Source organism: Anastrepha obliqua, chromosome 4 (assembly GCF_027943255.1).
Source record: "Anastrepha obliqua isolate idAnaObli1 chromosome 4, idAnaObli1_1.0, whole genome shotgun sequence".
In the NCBI taxonomy this organism is placed as follows: Eukaryota; Metazoa; Arthropoda; class Insecta; order Diptera; family Tephritidae; genus Anastrepha; species Anastrepha obliqua.
Window position 1 is genome coordinate 36679994 of NC_072895.1, and position 13971 is coordinate 36693964.

General features: G+C 38.2%; 1 protein-coding gene across 1 annotated transcript in view; it reads left to right on the top strand.

Annotated features, from left to right (window-relative positions):
• Positions 1–7962, top strand: part of LOC129244084 (putative sodium-coupled neutral amino acid transporter 11) — a 32346-nt gene extending 24384 nt beyond the window's left edge. Inside the window, exons 6-10 of the mRNA XM_054881700.1 lie at positions 2864–2934; positions 4751–4912; positions 7248–7360; positions 7423–7614; positions 7690–7962. Of these exons, the coding sequence (XP_054737675.1) occupies positions 2864–2934; positions 4751–4912; positions 7248–7360; positions 7423–7614; positions 7690–7962 (811 nt within the window). The remainder of the gene's footprint in view (positions 1–2863; positions 2935–4750; positions 4913–7247; positions 7361–7422; positions 7615–7689) is intronic.
• The last annotated feature ends 6009 nt before the right edge of the window (positions 7963–13971 follow it).

Below are 13971 nucleotides of genomic sequence, written 5' to 3' on the forward strand. Positions count from 1 at the left end.
ACGTTTTGGCATATATTTCCAGACCCTAGTCATCAATAGGTATGAAAATTACCCCGTATTAAAGCACTTATCAACAGCTTTCATTTGATACCCATATTGTACATACACATCCGAAGGTTACCCGGGTCCACGTTTTGACCTATATCTCGAGCCCTATTTCCAAAATAAAATATAATCCATGTTACTCGTGATGTAGCTTTCGAATGGTGAAAGAATTTTTAAAATCGGTCCAGTAGTTTTTGAGCCTATTCATTACAACCAAACAAACAAAGTTTTCCTCTTTATAATATTAGTATAGATATGGTAAATATTACCATACATTTTTTCCTTCAGATATAATAAAAAAATAATAATAATAACATTAAAACAACAGGTATTATTAACAAACTTGGTTTTATTTTAAATTCTTCAAGTGAATCAAATTAATAATAATCAATAAGAAGGCATATGCAAATACAAATACGTGAATTTATATATGTACATTTGCGCATATACATACATACATATATACGCTCACGTAACTACATATGAGCAAGGTAACTACATATGAGCAAGGTAACTACATATAAGCAAGGTAACTACATATGAGCAAGGTAACACTAATATGAGCAAGGTAACTACATATGAGCAAGGTAACTACATATGAGCAAGGTAACTACATATGAGCAAGGTAACTACATATGAGCAAGGTAACACTAATATGAGCAAGGTAACTACATATGAGCAAGGTAACTACATATGAACAGTAATGAGCAAGGTAACACTAATATGAGCAAGGTAACTACATATGAACAGTAATGAGCAAGGTAACGACACATTTTTTCGTGCGTGCAGCCTGTTAAATCGAATTATAAGACGTTATCACGTCAAAAACTAGTACACGTATTCATAGTTTTTTTAGTCGTTATTAATGGGCGTATTCACTTTTCGTAACTTTTACGCATTCTTCAAAATGCCTTCGATTAAGTGTGAGCTTGCAGAGAAAATTGTGCGTAAACAGCAAGAAAATGGTTATTTCTCCCACAATGCACAGGTCAATAGGTCGAAGGGTTACGTTCAAAAAGTGCGGAAAGCTGAAGGTTTACGATCATATAAAAAGATTGTAACACCCAATACAAATGATAATCCAAATAAGATTGCTAAAGCATGTGCGTGAAAATTATGCAGTCAAGACCTCCATAAATATGGCTGTGTGGTTATGGACGATGAAACATACGCCAAAGCAGACTTTAAGCAGATTCAGGGCGCTGAGTTTTACACTGAAACGAAGAGCGGAGGAGTCCCAGATGGCTTTAAGCTAAAAATGTAGGAAAAGTCCCTTAAAAATTATTTGGTTTGCCAAGTCATCTGTCAGTGTGTTATGAAAAGCAAAACGTTCGTTACCACGGATATTATAAAGCACGAAATTTATATGAAGGAGTGTTTGCATAAACGTTTGCTGCGATTAATAAAACAAAGTATAGACTCAGTTCTGTTCTGGGCCGATTTGGCATCGTGTCATTATAGCCGTCTTGTCATGAACTGGTAAGGAAACCACGGGCGACAAAAGCACCACAACCCACAAAGCTGTCCACAATTGTGAGCCATTGGAATATATTGGGCAATTGTTAAAAAAAATTGCTGAAACTGAAAAAAGAAATTAAAAATTAGCAGCAGTTTGAAATGAATTGGCAGAGAGAGAGAGAGAGAGAGAGAGAGAGAGAGAGAGAGAAGATAGCGTAACAAAAACTAACGTCCATCGTAGAATGAGAGAAGTCAAATCTAAATTGTGCCATTTTGATTATAACAAAGGAAATAAAGTAGGAAATAAAATAAAAGTTTATTTGATGGCTCATACAATTTGTATGTTATAATGATTTTAGCACGACCAATATTTTTCGTGTCCATTCCTTATTTGTCCAAGTGGGCTTTCGCATGGATAATCAGCATATCCAATCCAAGCCAAAATTGAAAAAAAAAATGTTTGCAGCTGAAAAATATTAATATTGTATTTTATAATCTTTTTTAGATAAAAACAATATTAATAATTGTGAGCCTTACCTAATTTCATATACTCCTTTCGCAAAACTAAAAGATCTTCATTCTAATAACATTCGTAGATTAGTCTGAATTACGATATCTATCGAATAATAAAAAGGCATATATGATTTCATACTCTTAGGCTTTAAAGTAGATTTCATCGTATTTTTATTTCCCAAAATTTAGCCGCGTAACTTGCAGATACGAGTAAGCGTTTTCGAGAAGGTAAAGCTCTAGTTTGGTCCTATTTTTCTTCTCCTCCACTTTGTGGTGTGTCGTGATGTTGTCTTACAAATGAAAGAAGCTACATTTCCAGGAGACTACAGTTCTACAGCTAGCTTCAGAGGGCAGTTGGCTTTTGTGAGAAGGTTTTTCATGACAGTAAATGTACTAAAAGCAAGTTGGCAACTTTGATTCAGACAATTGACTTACTTGATAAGATTTTTCGGGAAAATCACTGCATCGAAGATTTCAGTTGCCTTGTCAGCTATCAGCTAAATGTGTAGTCGACATTTTATTGAATGAATGTTTTTCCATTTACATGCTTCAAAACACTATTTTCGTAGATCTACTTGGCTATGTGCGTTCTTACACCCCGCATTAAAACGTTCACATCCACTTTTGACCATTTTCAATATTTTTTTGTTTGAAAAGTCAGAATGAGTTGCAAGATTTAACTTCATTTGGTTGTGGGGTGCATGTCGTATATACAGTGTGCTCTCTTTCTCTCTGCTTATGGGAGGCATCCGTTAGAAGAGAGTACACTGCATATCGTAAATATGTATCATGCTCATGTATGTGTATATACGAGTATGCATGTAATTCGATTCTCCTTTATCTTTAGCGCCGATACTCCGGAATCATGGAGATTTGCAAACTCTGATTTGATACCAGCTACGGGTATTATGGTTTTTGGTGAGTCTATAAATTAAGTATAATATAATTTTAAGCATCAGAGTTTTTCTTTTTAGCTCGAATACTTTTTTGGCTTTAAAATTTATTTTTGATTTTGCAGTTAGAGTACACAAAATAAGACGGAATTTTTTTAATTTTCTTCGGCCAACAAAATTAGCTGTGAGTGAAAACTTTAAACAAATCTTCTTCGGAAACGTTGCTTGACTTGCAAATTGTAAGCTTCTTCTTCTTCTAGATTGGTGCGATGACCGCTTACGCGATTTCGGCCGAGTTTTGTTAAAGTGCGTCCCGTCGGTTTTTTCTTGTGGTAACCGGCGCCAATTGGGCACACCAAGTAAGCCAAGTTCTTCTTCACTTGATCTTTACAACGCATCCCCCTCCCTCTGCCTCTGCTACCTCCAACTGGTACCGCATCGAATACTTTCAGGGCCAGAGCGTTTGTATCCGGGCCAGTAAGCCATGTAAGCCAGCGGAGCTGCTGTATCTTTATTCACTAAGCTATGTCTATGTTGGCATTAAGCTCGGACAGCTCATTGTTCCAATGTTGCAATGTCTGCGATATACGCCGTTGCTAACGTGCAAAGGTCCAAAAATTTTCCGCAGAATCTTTTCCTCAAACATTTCAAGGGACGCCTCATCAGGTGTAGTCATCGTCCAAGCTTCTGCGCCATACGTTAAGTTGGTTATGATGAGAGAACTATAAAGATTTAATTTTCTTCGGCGAGAGAAGACTTTACCAATCAATTGCCGATTAAGTTCAAAGTATTACTTGTTGGCCGATAATGTCAATATAATGAGCCCTTAAGTTCTGCGGCTCTTATGATCTTTTCCAGCATCAGGTTAAAGAATTCAAACGACAGAGATTCATTCTGTATGAAACCTCGTTTGGCATCAAATGGCTTGGAGAAGTCCATCCGAAGTCTGACGAAGTTGCTGGTGTTGCTCAACGCAATTTTGCACAGCCGTATTAGTTTTGCGGGGATACCAAATTCAAACATCGCGGCATATAGGCAACTCCTTTTCGTGCTGTCGAATGCGCGCTATAAAATCGACGAAAAGGCTGTGTGTGCCAATTCTCTCTCCATTCATCTTTTCCAAGACTTGGCATATTTTGAATATCTTATCAATTCCCAGGTTTAAATCCATCCTGATAGGACCCAATTAACTGGTAGATGGTGGGCTTCCGTTTTTTGCCCAGTACGCTGGATGGAACCTTTTTCGCGATATTAAGAAAACTAATTCCACGTAATTGACACAAATCGTAGGTTCACACTTCTTCTGGATGGCAGAGTTCACTTAAATTTCAATCGACAAGCCTGCTTTCATCCGATCATATTTTGCATAGGAGCTGATGCATGCACCTTACCAGCTTCTCGCCGCTATGTTTGAATAGCTCAGCCGGCAGGCCATCGGCTCCCACCGCTTTATTGTTTTTTAGCCGCGTTAGGCTATTGCCATCTCGTCAGGATCGAGTCGTCAACGGTTGGTGGCTTGGAATCTTCACATCCTCTGTGACTGCTGCTACTATTCAGCAAGTTCGAGAAGTGTTCACTCCTTAACTTAAGTTTGCTCTAGACGTCTGGTCCGTCATTATAAATTGCTCCGCCCAACGAGCTCGCTCAGCGATTTGTCACTGTTTATACTTTTATTTTTCTAATTTAGATGAACACTAAAGAAAATTTCATCAGTTCACTTGCCGAAACGATTTAGCAACATATCACATTTTACTATACTGGATTTCTTATTTATTATATTATAATTCCATAAACTATTTTTTGGTATTTGTATATTAATTATTGATGTGGTCTGATTGCAGCATTCATGTGCCATCACAATACGTTCCTAGTTTATCAGTCGATGAGAAATGCGACGCTCGAGCGATGGGAGAAAGTCACGCATATTTCGATTGGATTTGCTCTAGCAGTGGCAGCCCTGTTCGGTATAGCTGGATACTCCACATTCCGTGCGCTTTCTCAAGGTAAATGTTTTTCAAACACTCATACATATACATATTTACATATTGCTTGCGTTCTTAATGAGTTTGAACAGATCTCATCTCTTGTCGTCCATGATTTTTCTTTGTCTCATAATGTTTTCATTAATTTTCAGAAATCTTGTATATAATCTTATTTAATTTGAGTGTGTGTGTTTTTTTTACTTTTTTTTGTCTGGACAAACTAGCAATTACACCACTCAGACAACATTAAGTCCATTATACTACACTCGGGCAAAAATTTACTTAAATTTACCCGACCTCCGAAGAAATCTGAGTTTGGTGACCGTGGCTTTGGTGGCTGCAGAAGGGAGTGGCAGAACGGCATTCTAGCTAAAGAAGCAGAGAACCTCATTACAGGCGATACCCACGTGTCCCGGGACCCATGTTAGTATCAGGATATTATGTCTACCGACATAGGACTCAACTACCTTTGAAGTGGTTGGAGGGCTGACTAAGACCATGAGCGCAGCTTTGCTGCCTCTCCATCTGTTTTCCATTTCATTGCTTCTTGAATAGCATACACCTCCGCTTGAAACACAGATGCGTACATTCCAAGAGCAAATTGTAGTTTTGTCCCGCTGGATTCCACGTAGACACCAGAGCCGGAATCGTGAAAATGTGAGAACAGTGTTTGTCGGGCTCATTTTCAGAGTTTGAGCCTCTGGCAGCTCCACACTGTATTTCTTTTCAAGTACGACTCCTGATGGTATGGAGTCAAGGGGCATGTAAAGGATCATTGGATCAAAGCCCATGCCTTCTCTGTTATCCAATGCAGGACAGGGACCGTACCAATTGCCATTGTGTTTCAACCTGCAGATGGCCTTCAAGACTACTTCTTCGATGAACATATCAAGTGGTGATAGATTAACCAGAGCATCTAAAGCCGAGCCTGAAGTAGTCGGAAAAGCTTCAGTGCAACAGATGGCCACAGTGCGTTGTAGTCTCGATAAGATCCTTCTGACTCCCAGATCACTGATGCATAGGTGATAATAGGTCTTATAATAGCTGTGTAGATCCATAGGATCTTGCTAGGCAAAAGACTTCACGTTTTCCTAAAGACAACTTTGCACTGCTAGAAGGCTGTCAGTGCTTTGGATCTTTGTGTCAAGGTGTGACTTCAAAAAGGGTTTACTACCGAGGATTACTTCAGAAGATTTGATTTTTGGGATAGCTGGATTGTGACTCCTTTTAGCTTAGGTAGAACGAATCAAGCTTCGTCCATCTGGTAAAGAGGACAATACCAGCCTTGGTAAGGTTTGCCGATAGCCCATTCGCACAGCACTAAGTGTCAATTATATCCAGAGTTTTCTGCACTTTTCTACAGATGTTTATAAGCCAGATTATAAAGGTCCTGTTAGCAAACAGGCAACGTCGTCCGCATATGCTTTTGCGTAGACTCCAGCATCATTTAAGGGGGTGAGTAGAGGATCGATCACCATGCACCAGAGCAATGGAGACCACACACCGCTTAGAGAGCAGCCTCTATTAACCCCGGATGATACCAGCAGATCTTCTTCTGCGCGCAACGTGACTACTCTTTGGGCTAGTATCGAATGAATCCAATTCACTAGCACTCAGTCTGTGCCATACCTACTAGCGGAGCTGCGTGTACTGTCAAAAGTGGCATTATCAAACGCCCCTCTATGTCCAAAAAGATACCGATAGTGTAGTCCCTCATTCGATGGCAAGCGCAGCATTTTCCGCTTTGATAGGCATGCTGAAATGGAGAGGATGGGTGAACCTTCAGCGACTTCTGACGCGTGCGTAATGCCACTATCCGTTCGAGACTTTTTAGCATGAAAGAAGCCGTACTGATGGGTCTAAAGCTTTTGGGGTTGGTCTAGTTTTCTCTTCCAATCTTAGGGATGAAGGCGACCCTCACCATCCTCCAAGAGCGTCGTATATAGGTCAGTGCCAGCCATGCAGTGAAGATTTTCTTCAAAGCTGCAGTAACGGACTCTATGCCTTCCTTCAGCATGACTGGATATATGCCACCTGGTGCAATTTGTAATTTGTGTTAGTAGTCTGTAAGAATTTTTTCCTCATAAACTTAAATAAATTCATTAATCTGTATATGGAGCCTACGAATATATAATATTAGTTCGATCACAATCGGGAAGTATCGTGCAATGAGTTTTTAGCAGTTCCAATAGAAAGCCGCAACATTTGCGATTTTTGGAGTTATTTACTTTTAAAATACTAAATATAAATAAAGATTTCTCTACTCCCAGCAAAAATTTCATTAGCAGCTAAAAAGTGTGTCGTTAAAATTGTATCTTTTTAATAACTAAAATATTATTTTATTCATTACTTTTAGGTGATTTGTTGGAGAACTACTGTTGGAACGATGATCTAATGAATTTTTCACGAGTGCTTTTCTCCATTTCTATTTTACTGACTTTCCCAATTGAATGCTTCGTTTCGCGAGAGGTTTGCTAGCCGAATATATATGAGCAATGCACTTTATTTAGTTATATTTTTGAGTATTCCAGATTGTACGAGCTTTAGTGCATCGGTTTGTACTAAAAGAACCCATTAGTGAGCTGACATTGGATAAAGATCCTAATCTGGAGAAGGGTGCTGATATTGACGAATATTCCAAAACCATCACTTTGGCCATAGTTTTCAGTGCATTTGTAATTTCTCCATTGACAGACTGCTTAGGCTCCGTACTTGAGTTGAATGTAAGAAGAAACTACTTTCAACAAACACTCGCAGACGAAACTCTGGCGATGCATTTCTTTCTCTTTAATTTGTAGGGACTTTTAGCGGCTATTCCTCTGGCTTATATACTTCCTGGCCTGGCCTACATACAAATGGAGTCGCATTCTCTATTCAGCCGCGAGAAATTGCCAGCACTGGGTTTGGTTGTCTTCGGCACTATTGTTACAATATTGGGCGTAGCCGTACTCTTGCCAGGACTTATGGGTGACTGCCGCGCCGATGTCGTAATGGATTATTGTAAGCAGGAATTTACGGAGGTTGCCGGCACCAACGCAACCGCTTTAGCAACAAGTAAAAGAGTAAACTAAGTTCAAATAATCGAATTGTTAATACATACATACATACATATATATTATACAAATGTACCTACAAGGGAATGTATGTTTGTTAGGAATTGCTTTAAATCAAAACGGACGTATGCACTTGTTGAAATGTGTGTTTATGTGTTTAAGTTGAATTATGCATTGTACATACAGACACATGTAACCGTTCACACACCCACGTAAACAGTACGAATATTGTAGTTATAATTGTTTTAATCTGAGAAGAAAATGCATTAGGGAATAGATGATTTTAAGTAAAATTAATACATTAAAATATTTGCTTATTAGATTTTTTCTTCGAGACCAGTGGATATTAGCTGAATAAAATTCAGTGAAAATGAAGGATTAAGTCTAGGGATTACATAAACTAACCTAGTTGTAATTACAAACTATTAAGATAAACTAATTTCGAATATATTAATCCATACGTAGACATACCTACACACCTACATACCTACACACCTACATACCTACATAATACAAATGTATAACACACCAGCTATTTTTTAGTATAAAGCGGGGGTCCCCACTATTTTCTTTAGCTGCTATTCGCTTTCATCATCATCATTAGTTACACAGTCTTAGACAGACCATAGCTTCCGCAGCTACATTTCTCCATTCAACTCGATCATTAGTCAACTCCCTCCAATTGCCAACGCTCATTGTCCTTAGCTTATTTACGACAGAATCCAGTCACCTTTCCGCATTCTTTACCCTGCTTCTTTATCCCACCGGTGTTCTGTGATACGCCATGCTAGTAGCTCTGTTTGTGGCATTCTGCTAATATGACCCAGCCCTCTTATTCGTTGGGTCTTTATAGATATATCTTCCTGCATTTTCGCTTTCTATAAGTTAATCGAGCTCTTCGTTATAACACATGGGCCGGAAAGTCCTCCTTCACCTAGTTTTTAGTTAGTACTAATCTTAAAAAGATAGCTTTTAAAATTTCTTGATATTCTATTCATTAGTTCGTGAGTTATTGTGCTAAGAGTGGCGCTACTTTTGTTATTTTTAAGGCAATGGATCAAAAAGAGGTTTGTGTTTTAATTTTCAGTGCTTTTTGATAGGAAAAAATACCGGTCAAACGAAGCAGTGGCTTGAAAAGTGTTATGGGGACTCCGCTCCATTAGAAACAACAATAAAACGATGGTTTGCTGACTTCAAACGCGGTCGTAGAGACGCCGATGATGCATAACGCAGTGGACGTCCAAATGGGGCGGTAACTCCAGAAAATATTAAAAAAATTCACAAAATCGTTTTGAATCATCGGAAAGTGAAGCTTCGTGAGTTAGCTGACATCGTAAAGACAGCAAAAGAAGGAAAGCTCTTTTCACTCTTTGACTATGAGACAGCTCTTATCAAATTGCCGAGTTGGCTCATCGGTAAGAAGTTTCTCTCTAATGAAGAGGTTATCGCTGAAACTGAGGCCTATTTTGCGCCAAAAGATAAATCGTTCTACAAAAGAGGTATTGAAATGTTAGAGCGGCGCTGAAATGATTGCGTTGTTCTTGATGGAGATTACGTTGCTGAATAAAGCTAATTTTGCACACAAAAAAACGTGTTTTCTTTGTTAGGCGCGGGACTTTTCAGCCCTTGTGTTAAACACCACATATTTTTCTGAGTATTTTTCTTTCGAAAGTTAATATTTGTGCTATGTCTGATGCTTTAAGGGTCATCTATCGCTAGAATACGTGAGTATTCGAAATTAAAAAAAAGTTGCAGCAACATTTTAAAATTTTTAATCAGAATCTTCTTTAAACATCTTCAAGGAACTACATTCCTTGATGGCGCATTAAATTTTACTATAAGAAAGTGCAAGTTTCGTTATCGTGAATTTTCTTTCATACGAAGTAAGTACAGTAAAACCTTCCTTGGGCGGAGACTAACCGTCAGTCAACTTTTGTCCGCCCCAGAGAAGTGCCCGCTCAAAGATAGGATATCGTATTTCAGAAAATTTTAATTGTTAATTATTTGAAAGATATTTCTTATTTGAATAAAAGATAAGAATAGTATATCATTTATTTTCTTCTCGCTCCTTCTCCTTCCGGCATCGTATTCACAAGCCTTCGCCCTTTCTATTGGTACTTTTACACTCCCATTGTAAATGTCCGGTTTCAAAACACCGGTAACATTTCTTTTGGTCAGTGCAGATCCTTATTTTGCAGTTAATCCATCCTATCTTTATGCATTTTTTCTGCAGGATTTTCCTTGCGTTTTCTGAGGGTAACGTCACGTACACTTTTAATTGCTCTCGACTATATGGTGTTGATAATTTTACAGTGGTTTCCTCGCAACTTCATCTGCTGTGGCCTGCGAACCCTAGTCGTAGCTTTATTTCTCAGCTCGCTCACAGAGGCGACGTCTTTCATTTGACGCTTCAAAGTTTCGTGGAATGTTAGTCCTGGTTTTACACCGTTGCCTAGTTCTAGGATGAGCACGCCCTTTTTATTTTTTATTTTTTTATTGCTCGGATTGCCCTGATTTTCGTCGGATTTAACATACTTGCGGGGATTTTGCAGCACTTCCGCGTAACTTCGCCCTTCCCTTGGTTTGTTTGGGTTTTCTTTCGCCTTTTCTTGTCTGAGGGTTCTGTTTGATTTGCTTTCTGCGTCTTTTTTCTTCGTCTTTTTTCTTCGTCTTTCTTCTCTTCACAGTTTGCCATACCGTTTTATTAGTCTCGCGTACTATATGCCATTGCCGGGCTGGAGGCCATCCGCTTTGATGATACAGCAGTCGGGATTGACGAGTCACTTTGATCTGTGAGTGCTTCTGATGGTTCGCCATCTTTATTTGTTTGGCCACTTGTTGCGCTTTGAACCAGTCTCGTCGCAAGCTTTCAATAATGACGAGAAACTCGTCTAACTCGGACACTCTGGTCTGTACATCGCTGCTTCTGCATTGCCAGCTTCATTTGCTTAAACGCGAGCGGCAAATCACTTGAGCGTCTTCTTCGCCCGCCCTTCATCTTCGCTATAAATTCCTGTTTTGGGGAAGTGTTAGTATCTAACGTAGGTCATCTACTTGCTTCGGTTTGAGATGGGGTTAGAAAGGCGTCAACTTCTTCGTTGGGCTGTTTTCATATAACTTTATGTGTTCGAGCATTTATTCCATTAAAAGTGAAATTTTTTTTATTTACTATTTAAAGCTTTCAAAGCGTAACTGGGAAAACTATGGTTAGTGAAAAAAGGTATTTAATCTTAAAAACTCGTTGGTACATTTGTTTTACAACAACATATGCATTATTTTATAAAGTGCCAAGAAATATCTACCCCTTTGGCATTGTTTCCATTTAAGATGGAGTAACTGGTGCGGAATAGATCTATTTTAGTTAGTTGTTCCCAGTTCAACACATACGATTTGCTTACATATTGTACAAGTATACATACATATATGCTTAAAAAATTGAAAGAGTGTACATATACACGCGAATATACAAACACTTTATGTACATATGTACATACATACATACATTCATAACAAGTTACCTGTACGAAACTATTTTAGAAGCACAACAGGAAGTGCAAAACAAAACTATTTTATCAACAAGTAAATATGTATGAGTTTAGATATTATACACGATATACATACATACATATGTATATTTTAAGTATTTAGTAATTTTTGGTACTTAATTAATACGAATGCACCAAGAGAATTTGTTGCATTTTTGTAGTTTTCTAGATTTTCGCAAGTTTATTATTATAGCCAAAATTAGCCAGAATGATAATAATGCAATGTAGCATTCCGAATATTGCTTTAAATACAGCTGGGTTTATATTATCCATATAGAGTAGTAATACATTAGGGTGGCCTTTTTTTTGTAGAACAAAAAGTTACACTTCTTCATCCCTGGAGTTATACCAGTTTAAGTGAAAATATGCTCGGCTTAAGCAAAATTAAAATTGAAGGAGTAGTCGACGCAGTTTTTATTGTCAGTATGTCCCAATATATTCTCGAAGCTTCTTCTTTCAATGTACGTAAAGCTAAACCATCGTTTGTCGTTTTGAGGCAAAACCAAAGATTTTCTTCATCAGCCTCTAAGCTATAGTCCAATGCTTTTGAATTTTTGTGACTTCATTGCCTTTGCGGCCGCCGTGATTACCTTGCGTAGAGGGTAGAAAGAAAGAAATATAGTACTAATTTGCCCATAAGTACTCAACAACTCAATTATTTATATTATAAGTGGGTTGCATACGTTATTGGGTCTTTTCTATGTTGGTTAAGTTCACATTTGGCAAAATGGGCACCCTCACTACGTAAAAATCGGTGTTGTCGACTTCGAATATGAAACGGAAGAGGAAGGCATCTTTCGTTCCACCATAGGGAAACTCAGTATCTTCGATCTCGCCGAGGTGCAAAATCAATTATGTGGATATTTGCTGATCGAAAAACTAGAAGCTAAATCAACCAAATGGCGATACATTGAAGGCATGCTTCTAGTGTTTTAGATGTGCGCCCGCACAAGACTCTGTGCAACAGGAAAAGCACAACACAGAAGAGACGCTTATGATTTTAGAAATAACCTCTTATTTTTGCGTAAAATTTTTGCGCAAATGGTTTAAAACTGTTTTATGGACGATTTTTAGCTCCTAAGCAATGCTACGACTACTAACATCCTATTAACTTCGATTATTTCTGTGATTTTATCGACATTTTCTTTCGCATCAAAAATTCCTGAACGATTCGACGTAACCAAAAGTGCACGTAGTTTGTTATTACTGCTTCGGCACCATAAACACCATTCACAATTTCAGCAGCCTGGCTTACATTTTCGCCTTTATCAAAAGAAAAACTGTAAAATGTACCAAATTTTCCCTTTGTTGACTTCCATTGTTAACACCCTGTAATTCACAACTGAATGGAACGAACAAAAAACAGCAAAAGAATGTTTTAGTGTGAAATGTCACCTTGACAACAAGCGTAAAATTTTAAATTATAATATTTGATCGATCTCCCTACGTATCGCTGCGTAAGAAGAAATATAAGCAGAAAATGAAGATGAAGGCCCCAATTTAGTGCATGCGATACTACTAACTGCCTGTATCATCTTTTATGCATGCCTGTCGACTGGAATTAAAGTGTGCTCTCCCCCACCACCTTCTGCATTCTATTCGCCTTGGGCTGCCACGTCACCGGGTACTCGGCAGCAGAATTCTGCCCGCTTATTTCGCACGTATTGCTGCACTCGTCCCATCAGTCGTTGTTCAGACGGCAACGAAGTTAATGGCTGTGTTGATTTCTTTCGTATACCGCCAACACAATCTCAGTTTTCGCAATCAAACCGCTGCCATTAGCCCGGTTATGTCAGTCAATCAGCTGATTCTTTTAAATTCACTGAAATCCGGTTAAAGATCTGCTATTGGACACCTTTTTTTAATTTTTCGACCATGTTTGAAACGGTCGAACCCCGGACCTAGGATTTTATTATGTTCCTTTCGAGCGTGCATTTGACACAAAGCGTATTTCTAGAACAAAGGATGTAAAACATGTGACAACCACAGATCATCGATTTTTAGACGGTATAAATAAAAACTTGAATCAGTTCATTCGATAGTTACGATAAAAGTTATGGTCTTTCTTAAAGGGATGGAGAAGTGCGTATTATTTTATAACTAAAAAATTGAAGCTTAGCAAGTAAATTTTTTGGTGAAAGTAGTTAAAGTTCCAAGTTCCTTAATAAATCAAGCAACTATTACGCAAATGGCAAAATGTTACCTGGTCACAAAATAAAGAGCGAACTATTTATGGAGGAGTAATATTAAGATACATACAGACAAATATACAAGTTTACACACACTTATAGATATATATACTTACATTTGAAACGAGAAAACTAACTTATGCGCATACACTTACATACATACATATGTATGGTAAGTCCATGCATATATGAATTGCACAGTGGGTAGCCAGACCCTGTAGAAACATAGCCAGCAACTCTCTGCATCTTAATTTGGAATGCGAGTGTTTTATGGTGTTTAAACTCATAAGTTT